General features: G+C 62.8%; 1 protein-coding gene across 1 annotated transcript in view; it reads right to left on the bottom strand.

Annotated features, from left to right (window-relative positions):
* Positions 1 to 954: 954 nt before the first annotated feature.
* CARMIL3 (capping protein regulator and myosin 1 linker 3) overlaps positions 955 to 17,941 on the bottom strand; it is an 18,030-nt gene continuing 1,043 nt past the window's right edge. The window contains 40 exon segments of the mRNA XM_045287658.1: positions 955 to 1,306; positions 1,415 to 1,540; positions 1,696 to 1,873; positions 1,970 to 2,085; positions 3,819 to 3,908; positions 4,022 to 4,091; positions 4,692 to 4,823; positions 5,143 to 5,458; positions 5,828 to 5,928; positions 6,327 to 6,535; positions 6,677 to 6,740; positions 7,017 to 7,154; positions 7,275 to 7,362; positions 8,302 to 8,477; positions 8,888 to 9,001; positions 9,127 to 9,255; positions 9,654 to 9,752; positions 9,837 to 9,930; positions 10,168 to 10,236; positions 10,435 to 10,607; positions 10,704 to 10,758; positions 10,851 to 10,947; positions 11,046 to 11,127; positions 11,584 to 11,653; positions 11,736 to 11,840; positions 11,928 to 12,004; positions 12,953 to 13,030; positions 13,135 to 13,244; positions 13,452 to 13,538; positions 13,732 to 13,826; positions 14,278 to 14,366; positions 14,451 to 14,526; positions 14,727 to 14,800; positions 14,899 to 14,969; positions 15,188 to 15,285; positions 15,459 to 15,574; positions 15,672 to 15,731; positions 15,832 to 15,882; positions 16,169 to 16,263; positions 17,912 to 17,937. Coding sequence (XP_045143593.1) covers positions 1,281 to 1,306; positions 1,415 to 1,540; positions 1,696 to 1,873; positions 1,970 to 2,085; positions 3,819 to 3,908; positions 4,022 to 4,091; positions 4,692 to 4,823; positions 5,143 to 5,458; positions 5,828 to 5,928; positions 6,327 to 6,535; positions 6,677 to 6,740; positions 7,017 to 7,154; positions 7,275 to 7,362; positions 8,302 to 8,477; positions 8,888 to 9,001; positions 9,127 to 9,255; positions 9,654 to 9,752; positions 9,837 to 9,930; positions 10,168 to 10,236; positions 10,435 to 10,607; positions 10,704 to 10,758; positions 10,851 to 10,947; positions 11,046 to 11,127; positions 11,584 to 11,653; positions 11,736 to 11,840; positions 11,928 to 12,004; positions 12,953 to 13,030; positions 13,135 to 13,244; positions 13,452 to 13,538; positions 13,732 to 13,826; positions 14,278 to 14,366; positions 14,451 to 14,526; positions 14,727 to 14,800; positions 14,899 to 14,969; positions 15,188 to 15,285; positions 15,459 to 15,574; positions 15,672 to 15,731; positions 15,832 to 15,882; positions 16,169 to 16,263; positions 17,912 to 17,937 — 4,120 coding nt within the window. The 3' untranslated portion in view covers positions 955 to 1,280.

Raw genomic sequence — 17,941 nt, forward strand, 5'->3', positions numbered from 1 at the left:
ACCCCCCCCTCAAGGGACCATCACTTCTCCCTCGGCCTCTGAATTTCCCATTCCTCCTCCCTCCCAACCCTTAAATGTGGGGTTGAGTTCCCATCTGCCCCGACGGGGAGGGGAGGTGCCGAGCTGAGACACGGGGTTGGTTTTCAGGGGCGTTTGTCAGCAGTAGGTCACCAGGTGCCTGTGGGTGGACTCGAACTGCCAATCGTTTGGCTACCAGTCGAATGTGGTAACTGTTTGCCCTGCCCAGGCTCCTACAGTTGGTAGCAGCCATTGATTATCTCCAGGGTGTCAGGCATGGTGCCATGTACTGGGGCCACAGAGGTGATTAAGACCACCCCCTCATCCCCGGGGGAGGCGACCTTGTTGAGTCCACACAGAGAGAGAGGTAAGAGGGCAGCACACAGGTATCCTTTAGTGTGACAGGTGCAGGGAGGATGCACTGGGACACCGTGAGGGAGGTGTAAGTTGGACGAGCAGGGTGAGAGCATTGGGAAGGGCCTTCCGGTGACCAGAGCCTCGGTCGGACACCCAGGTGGACCGTGCTAGTACCCCGAGGGGAGATGAGCTTCTTGATCTTCGCACGCCCCGGCCACTGCTGCTCACCTGCAGGCCACTCGATGGCAGGGACCTCTGCGTACTGATGGTGCCCCTTAGGACGGGCCGATCCGAAGTCTACCGTGAGTGAGCACGTGCGCACGCGCGCATGCGCATCCCTCCCCCTACCCCCAGCTGCACCTGTCTCCTCGTCGTCGGGCACTGGAGCCCGCAGGTCAGTGCCCTTTCCACCTGGTGCTTCTCCGGGGCTCTCCTGAAGGCCCGGGCCAGGCCCCTGCCCGGTAGGGCCTGTCTTCTCCCTCCGGCTGCGGTCAGGCCCTAGGGGCTTGTGGGAAGAGGAACAGATAGTGAGGGGTGGGGGCAGTGAGTGGGGAAGGCAGCAGAGACTGGAGGCAGGTAGTGATTTTGTTCTTTTATTCTGTACAAGTGGGGAGAGAGCCCCCTGGGGCTAGAGGGACAGAGATCCGCCCCCCTCCCCCAGGGGAGGAGAGGAGACAGGGCCCCCCCACCCCAAGCTCTCTGTGGAGTGGGACAGTGAGCACGCCTCTCCCCAGGTTGCTCCATCCCCTCCTGTTCCCAGTCTCCCGCCCTCCCTGAGCTTGCCCTGCCCTTGTGGGGCGCGGGGGCTGACAGAGAAGCCCGGGGCTGCAGGGGCCCAAGGGGAGGGGGGCTGACTCTTTGTGAGGCACATGTAGAAAGGAGGGCTGGGGAGGCTGCCGCCGCTGTCAGTCTGTTCCAGGCTCGCTGGTTCCTGCTGGGGACAAATTCAGGGGGGCGCTGTTTCCAGGGCAGGGAGAGTCAGCTATTTGGGGGGAATGACAGGCAGATGGATGGGCAGGGGACCCTGCCTCTCTCTCACCTTCCCCAGGGCCACCTGTGGGGTCAGGGGGCCTCCTCCGATCAGGTTCTAGCTTGTCACAGGACTGCGCGCGCCGCGACCTCTTGGGCTTCAGTGGGGCAGTCCGGCGGCCCAGCTCAGGCGGCACTGGAATGATGGTCATTTTGGTGGCAGGCCTGGCACGTGAGTGCCCACCCGCCACCGAGGCACTTGCTCCTTCCAGGCCCCTGGGCTCAGCAAGGTTCTGGAGGTGTCCTGAAGTGTGCCCCACCCCCACCCCCACCTCTAGCCAGGGTCCAGACCTTGGGCTTCCGGCTCCTCTTGGTCTTGCTGTGAGCCCAGCCCCAGTCGGGGTTTGCTCCCTCCGTGGGGGGCTACACTCCCCGTCTCAGGCTCTTCCCTGCTCCCTGGCTCCTGGGGAGGCCGCCAGCCCCTGGGTACAGCCACTGGCTTGGGGGGGCGTGGGGCTGGCGGGGGCTCCTGCAGTCAGTGGGTAAGGCAGACGTTGGGTCAGTTAGCCCCTCTGCCTGCCCCTGGTGACGGTGCCTTCCCCATGCCCCCTTTGCTGGCCCTCACCTTGGCGTTCCTGGCTGGCACCGTCCTCTCAGGGTACAGGGCCCCCTCCTTCTCCTTCCCATCTCGGGAGGCTGGGCTGGGGCTCTGGCAGCTGTGGCGGGGAGCACTTTCCTCAGCTGTTGGGGGGATGGGAGGAGAAGCTGTAGGAAAAGGCATTCTTGCACAGCAACCCTCCCTGCCCGCAACCTCCAGCTGTGGACACCAGGACTGGGCCCCTCCAAGCTCACTTGCTCCCACATCTCTACGCCCCCTTCTGCTCCCATAATTCCTTAGCCTGTGTCCCCAGGATCATCCTGAGCCCATCATCTCGAGGGGTGGGGGGCTCTGGCCTGGATGTAGAGCAGAACCCCAATTTGAGCAGAACCCCAAGTCCTTTCCTTCCAGGACAGAGCCAGAACTCAGGGCCTTCTGGGTCCACAGGCAAGGCTGGCCCATCCAGAGCTGCAGTGCCCTGGGCCCTGTCAAGGCTGAATGCTGGCATTCCCAGAACTGTCTGCCAGTCTGATGGAGATGAGGGGAGGCTCGAAGGGGGTGGGTGCCCCGGCAGCACCTCTCCCTTCCACTCCCATGACTTTAAGCAATGAATGTGGGCCCAGTGACTGACACCTGGAGTGTGTTGTCCATGTGCACCTGTGGGCTATGTGAGAGAGGCATGGGGGTGCCGACAGTAGGTATGGGGGTGCAAGGCCTGACTACTGTGGTCTTGTGAAGGCTGGACGGAGCCCTGCCGTGGAAGGCCTGGCTACTTTCTAAGTGGGATGGGAAGCTTGGCCCTGGTGCTCCAAGTGCTGAGTTGGCCTTGGAGGATGGGACAGCAGCATGGGCACTGATGCCAAGCCTGGCACTGTACCCAAGGGGGCAGTTCCATGGGGACCATGTAGCCCAGGCCCAAGGCAGACCTGCCCGCTCCTCTCTGAGCTCATCCCACTCTGGTGGCATGGCCTGGGTGGGGCAGTAAGTGGTCTGTGTGTCCGCAGGGGGGTTTCAGCCAACCCAACAGCCTTTGAGGGTCACACTCCAGGGCGTGCATGGAACGGGAGCCGATACCGGACTGGAACGGGGTTTCTTTAGTACCCCTCGACCCCCATTTGCACACTCCAAGCTGGAAGGGGTTCTGAAGCCAGGAGCAGAGGAGGATCGCCACACTGGAAATAATCCTCCCCCCCTTTCTTCCTCCAGGGCCAGGAAGCCAGAAATGACGTGATCTGTTGACAGCCAGTCCGGCCCGGGGCAGATGCTCAACGTTTCTGATGGTCAAGCCAGGGCTCTTGCTTGTTGGCAGCACCCTGCTGTCCAGAGGGCTCTGAGGACAGGCTGGGAGAGCGGCTGGGACACTGAGGTGGGCATGGTGTGGACGGCACTCGCCAGCCTCTCGGGGCAGTCAACCTCTTGTTCGCCGTGGGGCTGCTAACTGCAAAGTCAGCAGTTCCAAACCACCAGCCACTCCTCTGGAGAAGGATGGGGCTGTCGACTCCCCTTAAGAGTTACCGTCTTGGAAACTCACCGGGGGCAGCTGGCAGTGGGTCGGGGGTGTGTAAGGTGCAGAGGGAGGCCTTTTTTCTCGATAGGGCTCTCTGCTGACGGTGACCAAGGGCCCAGGGCAGAGGGGCCATCCATGCAGTGCAGTGGTGAGGCAAGGCGAGGGTGGGGCCATTGGTGCTCTGTAGACCCTGCCGCTGGCTTGGGCATGGGATCTAGATGCAGCTTTCTAAGCAGCCTGAGGCAGTTTCACTGGGTTGACTACTTGATACCCCACCTGGCTGTGACCCCACCCCCACAGCCAGTGCAGGGCCATGGTCCCACTGGCCCTTCAGTGCTGCCCCATCCCCCCAGGAGGGGCTTCTCATACCTATGTGCCATGTGGCCTCAGCTCGGCGCATGACACTGAAGCTTGGCTTGGAACTTTGGGGTGGGGGAGGCGGCTTCCAGGCTCCAGGCCCTGGAAATGGGAGTGGGGAATGGAAAGGAGGGAAAGGCAATTTAGGAGGTACCCCACCCACCCACCCCCAGAGAGGGGACGCATGGCAGGGGAGTGAGGGCAACCGTTCTTACCTGCGTCATCGGAAGAACGCCTTTTCTGCCAGGCCTGGGCGCTGCCGCCCTCCAGGTCTGGGCCCGAGCTCTGGAAGGAGAGCGGACTTGGGTCATAAGGCAAGTTTCCCCTACCCCCCACCCCTCGATCCCATGAGCACAGCGACCCCTCTGTTCCACACTGACCACTAGGTACTCAGACTGTGCTTTCTAGGAGGGTCACCAACCCGCGGCAGCCAAGGGGCACAAGAGACGATGTAAATGGATTCCCAGATAAAATGACTGTCATTTTAGTGGGTGTGCAGTAGATACAACACAACTCGCACACACCACACGTTCTGCTGCTGTGAGGAGGACAGTGCTTAGATCCAGACTGAGTTAAAGTAAGAAAGACAGAAAGGCAAGGAAAAGGTGAGTTGATTTAAAGAAAAAGATGATGTAAAGAGAACACGGGTGGTAAGTGGAAAGGAGAAAAACCAAGTCACTGGCACGAGGCAGCTCTAGAGGTATTTAGGGGGCCCATTTGCAACAGGCGAGAAGAGGCTGCACCGGTGGGGAGGTTGGTCAGGGATCACAGTGCGTGTGTGACACGGCAGGTGAGCTAACACTTTCCCATGCCAAAGTCTCTGCTCTGTCCACTCAGCGGCCACTCCTGGGGCGGGGCCGCAGACAGGGACTTCAGGCTCCTCACCTCTCGTTTCCCATCGAAGCTCCAGCCCTTGGCTCTCCCCAGTCCCGGCAGGGCAACAGCATGGACTCGATTTGGCTGTTGTGACGCCCCAAGGGCAGGCACCCCCTCCCCAGGCTCCGACACCTCTGTCCCCTGGAACAAGGTCTCAGGGTGACACGCAGTCCCAGTTGAGTAGGACCCCCCCCCCCAACCGTTGGGTAGCAGGAGGCCACCCCACCGAGCTCCCAATCCCGGGAGTGTAGGGGCAGAGGCCCTGTCCAGACTACCAGACTTCGGCCCCTCCAACCATCCTCATTTGCACATCGCACCCCCAGCATGCTCTGGGCCACCGCGTGGGATCGGAGTGACCCTCATTCTTTGTTTGGCTCACACATTACCTTGGGTAGGAGTCGGGGTGGGGGTGTGGGTGGGGCAGGAGAAGGGGAAGACACCCCTCCCCTGCCTCACTTACCATCTTTCTGTGGAAGGAAGGTCCCCGGCCCCCTCCAAATCCAGGGAGGAGGCTGCTCTCCTCCTCGGGGCTCCATCAGGAAGCCGGGTTACTGCCGAGGCTTGGGGTGTCTGGGCTGGGGGGGCTCTCCTGAGTCGGGGGTGGGGGTGGGGGCGGGGGGAGGAGGAGACCGGTGGTGGGGGACCCGGGCCCTCTCTCGCCCTTGAAGCTGCGGGGTCGCCGGAAGTGAAACAGGCCCCGACGCCTCTTCTTCTGGAGCGGAGGCAGCGGCGCTTCGGGGAGGCCAGGCCGAAGGGTCCTCAGAGTCCGCGGGTAGCTGGGTAGAGCGAGGGGTGGGTTCGTGACACAGCCAGGTGCTTACCTGAAGCCACTCCAGTTGGTCCAGCCTGCTCTTGAGCCCCATTGCGGTCAGTCCTCCTGGGCGAGAATTCCTTCCCTTCCCCACCCCTGTCACACCGTTCCTTTGGAGCAGATGCTTAGGGCCGGGAGTCTGTCTCTGCAGAGCCAGAGACATTCCCTTGGGGCCTCTTCCTGTTCACTGTCACCCCCTCTGTCCCCACCTTCCCACTGTGGTGGTGCCTTCTGATCCCCTCCTGTCCAGTGGTCATGGAAATGTCCCAGTGGCGAGGACATGGGGAGGCCGAGATGCCTCAGGGCCTGCTGGGCATGGGGTCTAGCGACCCACCTGGAACTTTCATCCATGACCCTTCGACTGAAGAAGTCTTCTAGCCCCTCGTCCAGGCGTGTGGCCATCCCGTTCTCCTGACGAGGCCCAGGCCCTGCCACCTGCTGGGAGCCAAGGCCTCTGAACGTGGACTAGCTCAGCTGGCTCATGGAGTCCCAGTCCCAGGCTACTCAGGGCTTTCCCCTTTGAACATCGCAACCTGTGGCTCCTCTGGGCCCCATGGCAAGGTAGACTTCAGCCCGCCCGGTCACTCCTTGATTGGGTGGCTCTGGGCTCTGTCCTTCACTCACATGAGAAACCCCACTCTCTGGCAGACAGAGCCTTCCCATAGCTCCCATCTGAACAGGACAGTCCCACCTCTGTTTGGTGACCTGCCAGGGCTCCTGCCATGCCCCCAAGGCATGTTGCTGGTCTCTGTGTCCTGAAGCTAGAACACTGGACTTCCGACTCTGGCACTGCTAAGTGAAAGCGGCACGCTTGTGAGGCCCTGGAGACTCACACTGGGCCGACCAGGTCCGGGAGGGGTGGTCCTGGGGGGCCGGGGCCGCCCTTGGGTTTGATGCCTCAGTTTATAGCCGTGAGTAGGCAGCTCCGATAGACCTTCCCAGGAGCCACTACTTGTGGGCTGGCTGCTTCCAAGGCCAGAGAACCAGCCAGGGGGGATTCCCAGGCTCCCCAGCTGGCCTTCCATGTCCTGAGGGCTCCCACCTGTGGGGAGAGTGGCGTGTTTGAGGGCCCAAAGGCAAGGACAGGGCGGGAGCAGGGCTGAGGGACAGAGGAGACAGGTGCAGGGCGGGGTAGAGGCACTGCGGAGCCTGGCAGATCCTGGAGGGGAGGCTGGCCACTCACTGATGAAGGCGGACACTGGGCGGATCTTTCGGCAGCGCTTCTGCTTCTTGATGGCCATGGTGTCCTGCAGAGATGGAGGCCAGTGGTGAGGTCACCTCACAGCTTCCCAGAGCCTCTGCTCCTCATGAAGGCTTTTCTCTAGGAAGTTCATCTGCCGCCTCCTCCTCCCCGGTGGGAGGCAGCGAGAGGTCAGGCTGGGTTGGGGCTGGGGACAAGGCCTGGCCCCGGAGGGGTCGAGTGTAGTCCAGGTACGTGGACGGGGGCAGTCTGTGGCAGGGCCAGGGCTAAGGGTATGGCCCAGGCTAAGGTGGGGGAGGGGAGTCACAGGGGATGGACTCACAATGTTGGTCCCAAGTTCATCATCTGTGGTCTCCTCATGGTCATGGCTCCGGCCCCGGCCCCGGGAGGACAGATCCTGTCCTTGGCCTGGCCCCCCTGGTGGATCTGACAGGGTCCTTAGCTGGGTGAGGTGCCGGGCCTGGGGAAGAAACGCAGTGACAGAATCTCCAGGCAGCTGCTCACCTCCCGGAGCTGTGTGTGCATTGGCGTGGGGTGGGGGGGTGAGGTGAAGGGGTGCAGGGGTGCTGTGCAGTCTCACCAGACTCTTGTGCGAGTGGTACAGCTCCTGCAGGATCTCGTCCACGATGGAGTTGGTCAGGTAGGTGACGACGGAGAGCTTCACTTCACTGTGGGCGCAGACAGAGCCGCTCAGCACCTCCCGTCCCAGAGCCGGGCCCACTGCTCTGGAAGTCCACTCACAGCCTCATAAACACACACCCAGCCTGGGTCACTAGTTCCACCGGACTCGATTTGTGAATATGGGGAGAGTGGGCACAAGGGGACGTGGAGGAAAAGGAGGAGGGAGAGTCTCCGGGTTGGGTCTGGCGCCTGATGCACCTGGGGGGGCGGGGCTTGAACTCCCTGCCATCAGTTCTGACTCGCAGAGACCCTACAGGACAGGGTAGAACCGCCCCTGTGGCATTCCAAGACTGTCACTCTTCTCAGGAGTAGAACGCCTCATCTTCCTCCTGCAGGGCAGCCGGTGGTTTCAAACTGCTGACCCTGTGGTTAGCAGCCCAAAGCAGAACTCTCTAGGCTGCCACCGGGGAGTAGAGCTAAGGTCAACTGGGGTGCCGAGTGCACGTCACGGGGTTGCTGCTATGCGAGGAGCAGCCTAGGCTTCCCGAGTCTGGTGTTCCAGGGTATACGTCATTGTCCTCCTTGGCCCTCTCTGGTGAGTCAGCATGGCAACCGGGTTCCACATGAAAGGATGACAAGTGGGGGGAAGGGAGCATAGGACACGCACCCCCCCCCTCTTCTTGGCCTAGACTTTAGAGGGGGCCACCCTTTGTGTCTAAGAGGGGGCTCTTGGTGTACATGTGGGTCTGCGGGGCACACCTGTGCGCTTGCCATCCTGGCTCCTCCACCCGGATTCCTAGGGCAGAGACCCATCAGATCCTAAATAGCAAGGCTGCCTTTGGTTAAAGATTTATCCCTAGTAATGGAGGCTAGCCATTCATTATTCATCGCTGATAGCGCCAGGGCCCCAAGTTCCTAAGTGCTCTGGGCCAAATCCAGCCCGCCCCCCACCCCCCCAACCCTGGAGGGCCTGGCCCGACTCTCACTCCAGCTTGTTCTGAATGTCCTGCCCCGCCTGCTCCAGCAGTGCCCCTCGGATGAAGTTCCGGGGCACAGTGACACGCTCGGCCACGTTGCTCAGCATCTTGTTGTGCCCCTCTGCCACACGCATGGCCACGGGGCATAACTCCTGCGTGAGGCTGACCATGGACTCCAGGATCACCTACAGTCGGCGGGAAGGGAGGCCAGAGCTGCGAGGTGGCATCAGGGCCGGCCGTCTGCCAGCAGCAGAAGCGTTAGGCTGTCTATCCCACTTCCCACCCCACCCTGTCCAAGGTCACAGCCCGGAGTGGTGGCGGCGCCATTGCGGACACGACGCTTTCCCACATTCCGGTCTGCATTCCCTGTTCCCTTTATGCTACGACATAGGCGGGGGAGAGCCAGTCCAAGGATCAGACTCTGCAGTGGAGAGTTCAGAGTTCAGGGGCCAGGGGTGCAGCCTGCAGAAAAACAACTAAGCCTGGTTTGGAAGCAGAGCCTTGGCCCAGTGGGAATGTGGGCGGTTCTAACTCGGCCTGGCCTTCCTGTCTTCTGGGCTTGCCACCCTGGCTCCCTCCCTCCTCCAGGACTTGCCTGCAGCTCCTTGTCCACGGCCTTGGACACCTCACTGGCTACTGACTCCAACCTCTGTCGCACAGGCCCATCACTGGCCAGCACGTGGCCCAGCTCGTAGAGGCTGGGAAAGAGCTGTGGAAGGAAGTGGGTGCTGTCAGAAAGGCTTGCATCAGGCTTTCCAGGCTCCCTGGGGACCCCAGGGGGAGGTGCTGGTGTGCGTGCGCGCATGTGCGCAGGCAGCTGTCTCCAGTGCTCACCGCCCGGGAGTTCTTGGCGTCCTTGATGAGGTCCCGCGCATAGAGCAGCTCGTCCTGCACCGGCTCCAAGGGGCACAGCCGCAGGGCCCGCACCTCCTCCTGCACACGGCCGCACAGCCGCTGCAGCATCTGCGGCAGGCCAGCGTCAGTATCAGGGGGCGGCCGGGAGCCGCCGTCCTGGCTGGGCACCAGGCACCCCATTTCTGGGGAGCTGGAGCCGATGTCCCTGGATGGCCCGCTCTCTCACTCCTCCTTGGGGGCATAGACTTGCATGCCAATCGGGCTCCCAACAGACCCACATGCTCCCTTGCCTGTGTGTCCCCTGCCGCAAGCCACATGCCAGTGCCTGTCTGGGGCCCACGTGCTAAGAACGGCCTGCCTTTCTGTTCCCTGGCACGCCCAAGCTCAGTCCAGTGGACGCAAATCGACCCCCTTTGACCGCCCTCCCTCCCACGTGCTCTGTCCCCTAAAGTTGTGGCCCGCGTGCTTGTGCTGTGTGCCCAGGGCTCCCCGAGGGAAACGTTTACTTGCTCGGCGCTGCTGGTCACCAGGCCCTGCTGCAGCCGGAAGGCCTGCTCCTGGGGGCACGTCTGGGAGTGGTTATTCCTCACCAGGCACCACTGGATCTGGGGGTGGAGGGGGTGGCAGGGTCAGGGCAGGGCCTGGGGGCTCCCCCTGCCCCTGGCACTCCCACCCTGCCCGGGCCACACCTTCTGCCAGATGTCCTCCGTGCGCTCCGGGGCACTGCGGTAGGCTTGGGAGATGTCGCTCACCGGGAAGGACATGAAACGCAGGGTGTGGTTGCTGGTAGCACAGCCAAGTAGGTGGCAGGTGAATGGGGGGGGGATGGGGGCTACCTCTCCCCCAAAGACCCACCACCCATTGCGGACCACACCTCCTCCGTCCTTCTACCCCAGCCCACTTCCCGGCCCTTGCTGTCGGTTCTGGGCCGACACGCTGAGTGGGCTGTTGTGGGCCAGGTGGTCCAGGTACAGGGAGGCTGGGGGCTTGGGTCCGTGCTGCCCTGGCCCACTCACTCACCTCTCTAGAGCCCTGGCAATGTCCAGGAAGCCCAGTGCAGATGTATTGTTCCGGTCCCACAGGATGGTTCTGGAAGGAGGGCAAGCTTGTCACCCCTCCTTCTAGGGACCCATGGGGGGCGGGGAGGAGCTGCCCCCCCACCCCCCACTTTCCTCGGAAAGCAGGCTGAGATGGCGTGGGGGCTGGTTCTCCTGGTCGCTCGGGTACAGAAGCAGGAAGCCTGGCCAACAGGGCCAGGTGGGCGGGCGGCCGGGCTCCGGGCCCCACCTGAGGGAGGAGTTGATCTGCAGGGCTTTGGACAGCATCTTGGCCCCGATGTCCTCCATGCTGTTGCCGCTCAGGTCCACCTTGGCCAGACAGGTGTTGCTGCCCAGGGCGTTGATGAGGATGCTGGTGCGAAGCTTCAGCCTGGAGTCGGCCACTGACAGGGACTGCAGGGACTGCAAAGGGTGATGGGCGGGGCTTGGGCCTCATCCCCGCAGCCCCCAGCCCGAGGGGTCCCGTGGCACCCCACCCCGCCTCCCTGTGTCACTCACACAGTCCTCTTCCTGGATCAGCTGCACCAGCTTGTGCAGGATCTCCTCCAGGGTCCTGCTCAGGGGGAGGAGCAGGGTGGTGGGGGTGGGGCACAGGAGCAGAGCCAGGAGGACGGGAGGGTCTGTGGGCCGGGCGAGGGGGCTCACTTGGCCTTCACATTGAAGTTCTTGCCCAGGAACAGGTGCTTGAGGGACTTGTTCTTGCCGAGCGCAGGTACCAGCGTCAGGAGGTCCTGATCAAACCCTGACCGGTAGGCAGGAGAGGCCTGGCCTTGAAGCCCCCCCTTGGGGGTCCTCCTCAGGTGCCAGCGCCCCCCACCCCCACTGTGGGTTCCCACTCACCATTGTCCGACAGGTCCAGGCTGCCCACGCAGGTGACCATCCCCAGCTGCTCCTGTAAGACCTGGGCTCCAGCCGAGCGGAGCTGCAGGGATACACCCGCGGTGAGGGGGGCGGGATTGGGGTAGGAGATAGAGCACCTTAAGGTTCGCCTCCGGACTCAAGGTCATACCGGGTCATGCTGGAGTGGGTGTCGGAGAGGGAGGGCAAAACCCATAGAGCCCCCTAGGGCTCTGGCCCCTTGGGTCAGAAAAACCTCCTGGCAGTGGCCACTCCTAAAGCAGCTTGCTCCTGCCCCCTGGTGGGAGAGCTTGATATCTCGCACCCCGAAGTTTTCAGTGCCAGTGGGGCTCAGGAGAAAAGTCCTTTGGAAAGAGGAACCCAGACCACAGAGCAAGGGGGCAGGGGATACTGAGGCACGGTCAGGCCAGGGGGTGGTGGGGGTGGGTCTATAGCAGGGACACATGAAAGCAAGCTGCAACTGGTCTTGGGCTTAAAGACATGATCAAGGGGAGGGTTGGGGGTGGCGCAGGGGGCTCACTTCACAGCTGCTGAGGTCCAGGTGCAGGTCACTGAGGTGACTGTTGAGGGAGAGCCCCTGCAGCAGCGCCCTGCGGGAGAAGGGTTGGCAGGCTTGCTGTTACTCCTCTCCCTGTCTGGCCAGACCCCACCCCAACCCTTCACCCACCAGACCTGAGGGCCTCCAGGGGCAGCCGTGTGGCCGACAGGTTGACGTGGCTCAGCGTGTAGGCGCTGCTGAAGAACTGTTTGAAGGCGGGCAGGGCCTCCCGACCCTTCCTGCGGAGAGCCCTGGGGTCAGCAAGGGAGTGGGGGGCCTTACGTCCTGCCTTGGCCAGCCCCTCCCTGCGCCCTGCCAACTCCCACCTGTGGGAGCAGCTATTCCGCGCCAAGTTGAGGTAGGTCAGGTGGGAAGAGCAGCCGTGGAGCAGGGCGCCCAGCAGCTGTGGGGAGAGACAAGGTGGGTCTGAGGGACTGGGAGCTGCCTGGGAGGGGTGGGCTGAGGTCTCCCCTCCTGCCTTCCTCCCCTTTGCAGCCAGCCCAGTTGTCTGTGCTTATTGTCAGTGACCACTGAGCGGGCCCCTTGTTCTTGGTGACCTGCACACAGCAGAGCACAATGCCTCCCGGCCCTGCACCCTCCCCAAGACCAGCGATGGGTCGGGCTGTGGTGATTCTTTTGCCAGTTTTTACAAGTTGATCACCAGGCCTTTCCTCCTGCTCTGTCTTAGAAGCTCTGCTGACCCACTTCAGCAACATGAAGTCCCCACTGGCAGGTGGGACTGGCTGGGAATCAAACCCATGCCTCCCTCTACCGCTAGCCATCACTGCCTCCTGGACTTAGCCTGCTAGAGCCTCAGTTCCCCTTTGGCAGGAGGGGGGTCTCCTCCCCGATGGGTGGCGGTGAGTTCCTGTCGAGTGGATCCCCTGTGTGTGGGGGTGGAACGGCTGTGGGGTCTTGAAGGCTGTGACCTTTCAGAAGCAGAACTCCTGCCCTCTCTCCCACAGCACTGCCGGGTGGGTTTGAAATGCAACCTTTTCACGCATAGGTTCAAGGGCTTAACTGTTTGTGCCACCCATTGGTGGCAGAGCGGCTCAATTACAAGTGGGTACATCAAGCTAGGGCCACCACCAGCTGATCTGCCCATGTTGGGGAGCCCTTCCTTTCCTGTAACTGGTGCTAGTGCCCACGGTGCAGGGAGTGGGGGGCGGCAGCTTTCCGGGGACAGCCGGTGCAACCTCCGGTGGCGGCTGGGATAAGGGACAGGGCAGGGGAGCCAGGGGCAGTGTATGATTCACTGCCCCGGGAAGTCAGCCTACCACCTCTGCCCTGCCTTTATCTCCTGGTCACTGGCACCCCCCACACACACTCTCACCCCTACCTCTGGACTCACCAAGTCGATGGCACAGTCAGTTCCGGACAGGTCCAGGTGCACCAGGGCGTTGGGCTGGGCCAGGAAACTGTAGAGGACCTGGGGAAGGCAGGTCCCAGGGGCTGAGGGGCCCAGAAGCCTCCCAGGCCCCGAAGACCAAGCCTGCTCCCGTAGGGGCTCCAGGCCACATGCCACCAACTCACATTGGCTTCCTCCGTGGCCAGCAGCCCGGGGTTCTTGCTCAGGTCCAGGTATCGAAGGGAGCTGGCAAAGGCTGGATTGGCCCCGAAGGTCTGGCCCAGCGCCTGGAGCCCTGGGCACAGCAGGCACTGGGCTGGGTTGGTCCCCATTCCCACCTCTCCACACTCCACAACTCAGGCCTCCTCCCATGAGGGGATCCTCTCTCCCCTCCCACCTCCGACTGTCCCTGGAACGTTGTGTGAGTGCAGGAGTATGCCTCGGGGGTTTCAGACCCCCGGGGAGGGCCAGGCTCTGAGGTCAGGGGTCTGGGCATGAGTACCTCGAGGGGAAATGGCAGTCTTGGCCAGGCACAGTTTGGTGAGTCCAGTGGGGAAGCAGAGCAGCTGCTGGCTGAGACTGAGGAAACCTGTGGGCGGAGAGCAAGCCGGGCGGTGCTGAGGGGTGGGCAGGGGACGCAGGTGGTGTGGAGAAGGCTGGGGGCTGGAGGAGGGCTGGGGTGGGGTAAGGGGCCGAGTCAGGCTGGAGAGCCCCTGTTCAGACCCTGACTGGGTCCTGGGTGAGGGCATGGGAGTAGAGTAGGACCCAGGGCTGGGGCTCACCCTTGTCGTCGATGGGGTTGTGGGATAGAGTGAGGGCATGCAGCACACAGCTCCTGTTCTCGCCAAACACTCCAGCCAGCTTCTGGACAAAGTCCCTTCAGGGAAGAGCAGGAAGGATTTGGTCTGAGCTGGGCCCCTGGGCTTCTCCCCCTCTGCTTCCTCCACCGGCTGGCCTGGGGCAGAGGTCCTCACAGGTGGGAGGTGTGGGAACACTTAGGAGGCTGCCAGAGAACTTGGCACCACTCCAGAGTGCCTGGGGACATCCCACACCTGGGGAAGCCCAACTCAAGAGTCCTCGAGTTGAGAGCAGTCCATCCTGTCAGGGGCGGGGGCCCTGGTGCATACTGGGGCAGGGCCATGGAGCTGGGGGGCAGGAGGGTTTAGGTCTTAGTGCCATGGTGACCACTGACTTGCTGTGTGCCCTCTTTGGGCCCCATCTCCTCTTGTGCACAGAGGCAGTCCAGAGGCTCAGCATGCCCTGAAGTTCTGGAGCCCTACAGCTGGCTACCGAGGGGGACCTCTGCCCAGTGAGGAGGCTGTCCTCACGTCTTAAGCCCGGCGCTGTCCAGCACCAGCTCTTCCAGGCTACCAGACTTGCTCAGGGTATGTAGCACCTGTTCCAGCACTTCGGAGCCCTGGGGACCGAGAGGGGCCTGCAATCAGGAGCAGGGAAGGACGACTGTCCCCACATCCCAACCCCGGCCCCTCCAGGTCCCTACCAGCCGCAGGTCCTTGCAGTAGAGTTTGGTGAACCACTGGTTGTAAGCCAGGGCTGCCACCATTAGGGCCAAGTCCCTGTGGACAGATGGAAGGGATAAGGCCCGTGGTGAGCAGACGGCTGGGCTGGGAGAGACTGGCTGGGTAGGCGGCAGTGGGTGCTCCCTTGGGGAGGCAGGGTTGGGGCTCTGGGTGGGACCAGAAGGGAGATCCCGGGAAGGGCCAGGCATAGCAATGAGACTGGGGACCTGGGGGTTGAGTCTCCGCCCGTCTCTTACCGGCTTTCCAAGTGGCTGAAATCCAAAAGATTGAACTCCCGGTTATCCTCGGCATGGTAAATGGTGTCCACATCCTTGGAGAGGTGGAACGGGCTCACGCCTGCTCCCCTCCTCCTCTGCCCCCTCCCGCTGGGCCCCACCTGCCCGCCTGCTGGGCCCCTGGCCAACGCACCCACTGCACCTCCTCACGGCAGGGCAGCCCATTGTAGTCACACAGGGCGGCGTAGGTCTCGGAGAAGCCACCTGTGAGGCCGGAGATGGGCTGGGTCCATGAAGGGGAAGGGGGCAGGGTCAAGGAGAGCTCAAGGCCACTTTTGTCCCCGTGCCTCTGTGTCCCTGCTACACCACACACCTACGGAGACCTCACGGGGTCTTCAGCCTAGGCAGGCTCCCCAGCCCCCTCCAAAGGGCTCTGGACATCAGCCGGGGGTGGGGGCAGGGGGTGTACGCTGGGGGCTCACCGCAGACACTGTGGGTAGTAGACGTGGATGTCTCCGAGTTGGGGGATGTGTCTCGGGGCCCCTCTGGCGTGTCTGCATTTCCTCGCCGGATAAGACACCTGCAAGACAAAGAAGCCCACCCAGAGAGGAGTGGGAAAATGTTCTGCCCTGTTTCCCCAGGTGGTACCTTCTGGGTCCCCAGGTCCCCCAGGAGCTGCCCAGGTCCAAGGGAAGCAGAGGAGAGACCCCCTGACGGTCCAGCCCCTTTAGACACTCCTCCTTTGGCACTCACCCAGGGCCTGGGCAGACCTTGGAGAGGGCAGAGCTCACGTGTCGGGTCACCTGGTCCACGCTCTCAGCCGAGGGCAGCCGCATGCTCACCAGGCCACGCTCTGTTTCCACCAGGATCTGGGGATGAGGGAGTGGCAGGGCCTGAGGCACCACCTCCTCCTCTGGCAGGCCCCCAAGGTGGGCCGGTGGGTGGGCTCCTAGCCCCAGGACTCACCAGGTTCTGGCTGAGCGTGTTGAAGGCGCGGATCTCCAGGACATTGAAGGAGCTCTCCACCTGGGAGGGTGTGAGGACTGTTCAGCTTCCTCGGCAGGCCTGGCTAGCCAGGCCCTGACAGGGGGTAGGCTGGGCATTTCCCCTCCCTAGTCCACCTCACCTTGGCTGGGACCTTAAGGGGGAAGAGGTGGAGGCGCCAGGAGGTCAGGGCCTGCAGAGAGAGCAGAATGTTACCTCTGGCTGAGCTGCTGCCTGAGCCTGGGGCTCCTGCTGCCTTGAAGTTTCCTTAGCCCGTGTGCACCCACTGCCAGCAGCCACCCAGCTCTCGGCCTGACAGTACTTCTCGTACCCAACTTCAGGCTTCTGGACATCAGTCCGGTGCAGCCCAGGCTTGGCTCTCCCCAGCCCTGGCCTGCCTCTGTCTCCCAGGCTTGCTACCGTCCCCAGTCACAGACATACCCTTGGCCCAGTCCCAGCCCCAGCCCCACTGCCCTCACCAGCACGCGGTCTTCAAACTTCTTGGGCTTAGTCTCCAGCTTCACGCGATGCTGTTGGAGCACAGCTCTTTGGCTCAGGCACCTCCGGATGCTGTCTGCAGGTGTGTGTTTGGGGGGGCACCTGCTTAGTGCTCCCTCCACCCCCGCCAGCTCCTCCCTCTCCTCCCCAGGGGTCTCAGAGGGAAGGCGGGGCAGGGAGCTGGGGTAGGCGCACAGAGAGAGAAACAGAGAGATGGGGGACAGTGGCAGGCAGACTTATTTCCTCCTCGGGCGCTTTTTCTCTTTTCTTTTTTTAAGTGGGGTTCCCCGGCCCCAGAGACACAAGACATGTCTCACGCACGCGAGAGCCCATGCAGCCTAAGCGGTGGCAGCCACTGGGTTTCCACTCCCGGCGACCACTGGGACTTTTCCTCTTTTCAGAGAGGGGTAAAGTGTGGAGAAAATGCCTGATGTCCAGGGACAGTTGCTGAGTGCCACTGTCAGTGGGAGGGTGTGTCTTACACTTCTGAAAGTGTGAAGGGTAATTCCAACCCAGGCACGGCAGTGGTGAGTCAATGTGTGGGGCGCGGGGTGTCCCTTTGAGTATTTATTCTAGGTAGCCTGGGTGTACATGTGTCTCTGCCTTTTACTATGAGCATGTGCTAGCCATTGGTGGGATGGAGAAGTGTGAAGGAGTTTGCTGTGCTTGCTGTTGCAAAAGGGGCTTAGAGCCAGGAGGTTCTGGTGTGTGTGTGTGTGTGTGTGTGTAGGGGGGGTGTTGAAGGATAGGGAGGAGTTAGTGTTTCAAGGAGTCCCATACCCATCTGCTGGCAGAATCATCCAGATATCCTGTGTGTGTGTGTGTGCAGGCACGCGCGTGAGTGTGTGTGTGTGTATACATGCGTGCGCTCGTGGCGGTGCGGACTCGGGGTGGCTGTATGTACACACATCTCACGATGGTGCAGGTGTGTGTGGGGAACTGTGGGGACTCCTGGGCACAGCATGCCTCTGAGTACCCTTGAGCGTCCCGGCGTCTGTGTGGGCTAGCCTGCGCTGCTGCCGCTGGGAGACAGGGGTCTGGCCGCGCTGGGCCGTCGAGGGCTCAGTTTGGGCCGAGTGTGGGAAGCACGCAAAGAGAAGAGAGAGGACTTGAGGTGGTCAGGGGCTGTGCGCCCAGAAGCAGCAGGCTGGGCCGGGGGCCGGTGGGGGCAAGCTGCAAAGACACCACTCCTGGTTCTCGCTCGCATCCAGGGCCCTTTTCCTGACTCCCTTCTGTGCCCCACTCTCCGGAGCGCTGCCCGGCTCCGTGGGGACGGTCCAGGACCAGTTCCGGGGCGGGGCCGGGAGGAGGGAGGGCGTGGAGCCGAGCACGGTCAGCACCAGGGGCAGCTCCCACCGGCGGCGGCGAGGCGGCCTGGCCCCTCCCGGGCTGGAAAGCCGGGGCTCTCGGAGCGGACAGGGCCTGGAACACGGAGAGGCTGCCCCCCGGGAGGGCAAGGGGACTGCACCTGTCGCCGGCGAGCGGGACAGGAGGTGCGACCAGGCAGGTCCTGGCAGGGTGAGGCGAGAGGGGGCAGCGGAGGCTGCTCCGGGGCCAGCGATGCCGAGCTGGGACGCAGGGGCTGCGGCGGAGCCCGGCCGGGGTGCACGCGCGTGGGGAGGCGGCGGGAGGCTCGGCACGGGGCTGGGCGTACCCGGGGAAGAAGGCTCTGGGTTTGGGCTGTTCCCGGACGGGGCGTCCCGGAGACCGCGGCAGCCTCGTACCTTGCAGCTCGCGGGTGAGCTCCGCGCTGG

The sequence above is a fragment of the Echinops telfairi genome, unplaced genomic scaffold (assembly GCF_000313985.2).
Source record: "Echinops telfairi isolate 266 unplaced genomic scaffold, ASM31398v2 ScPeMD7_18;HRSCAF=68, whole genome shotgun sequence".
Lineage (NCBI taxonomy): Eukaryota > Metazoa > Chordata > Mammalia > Afrosoricida > Tenrecidae > Echinops > Echinops telfairi.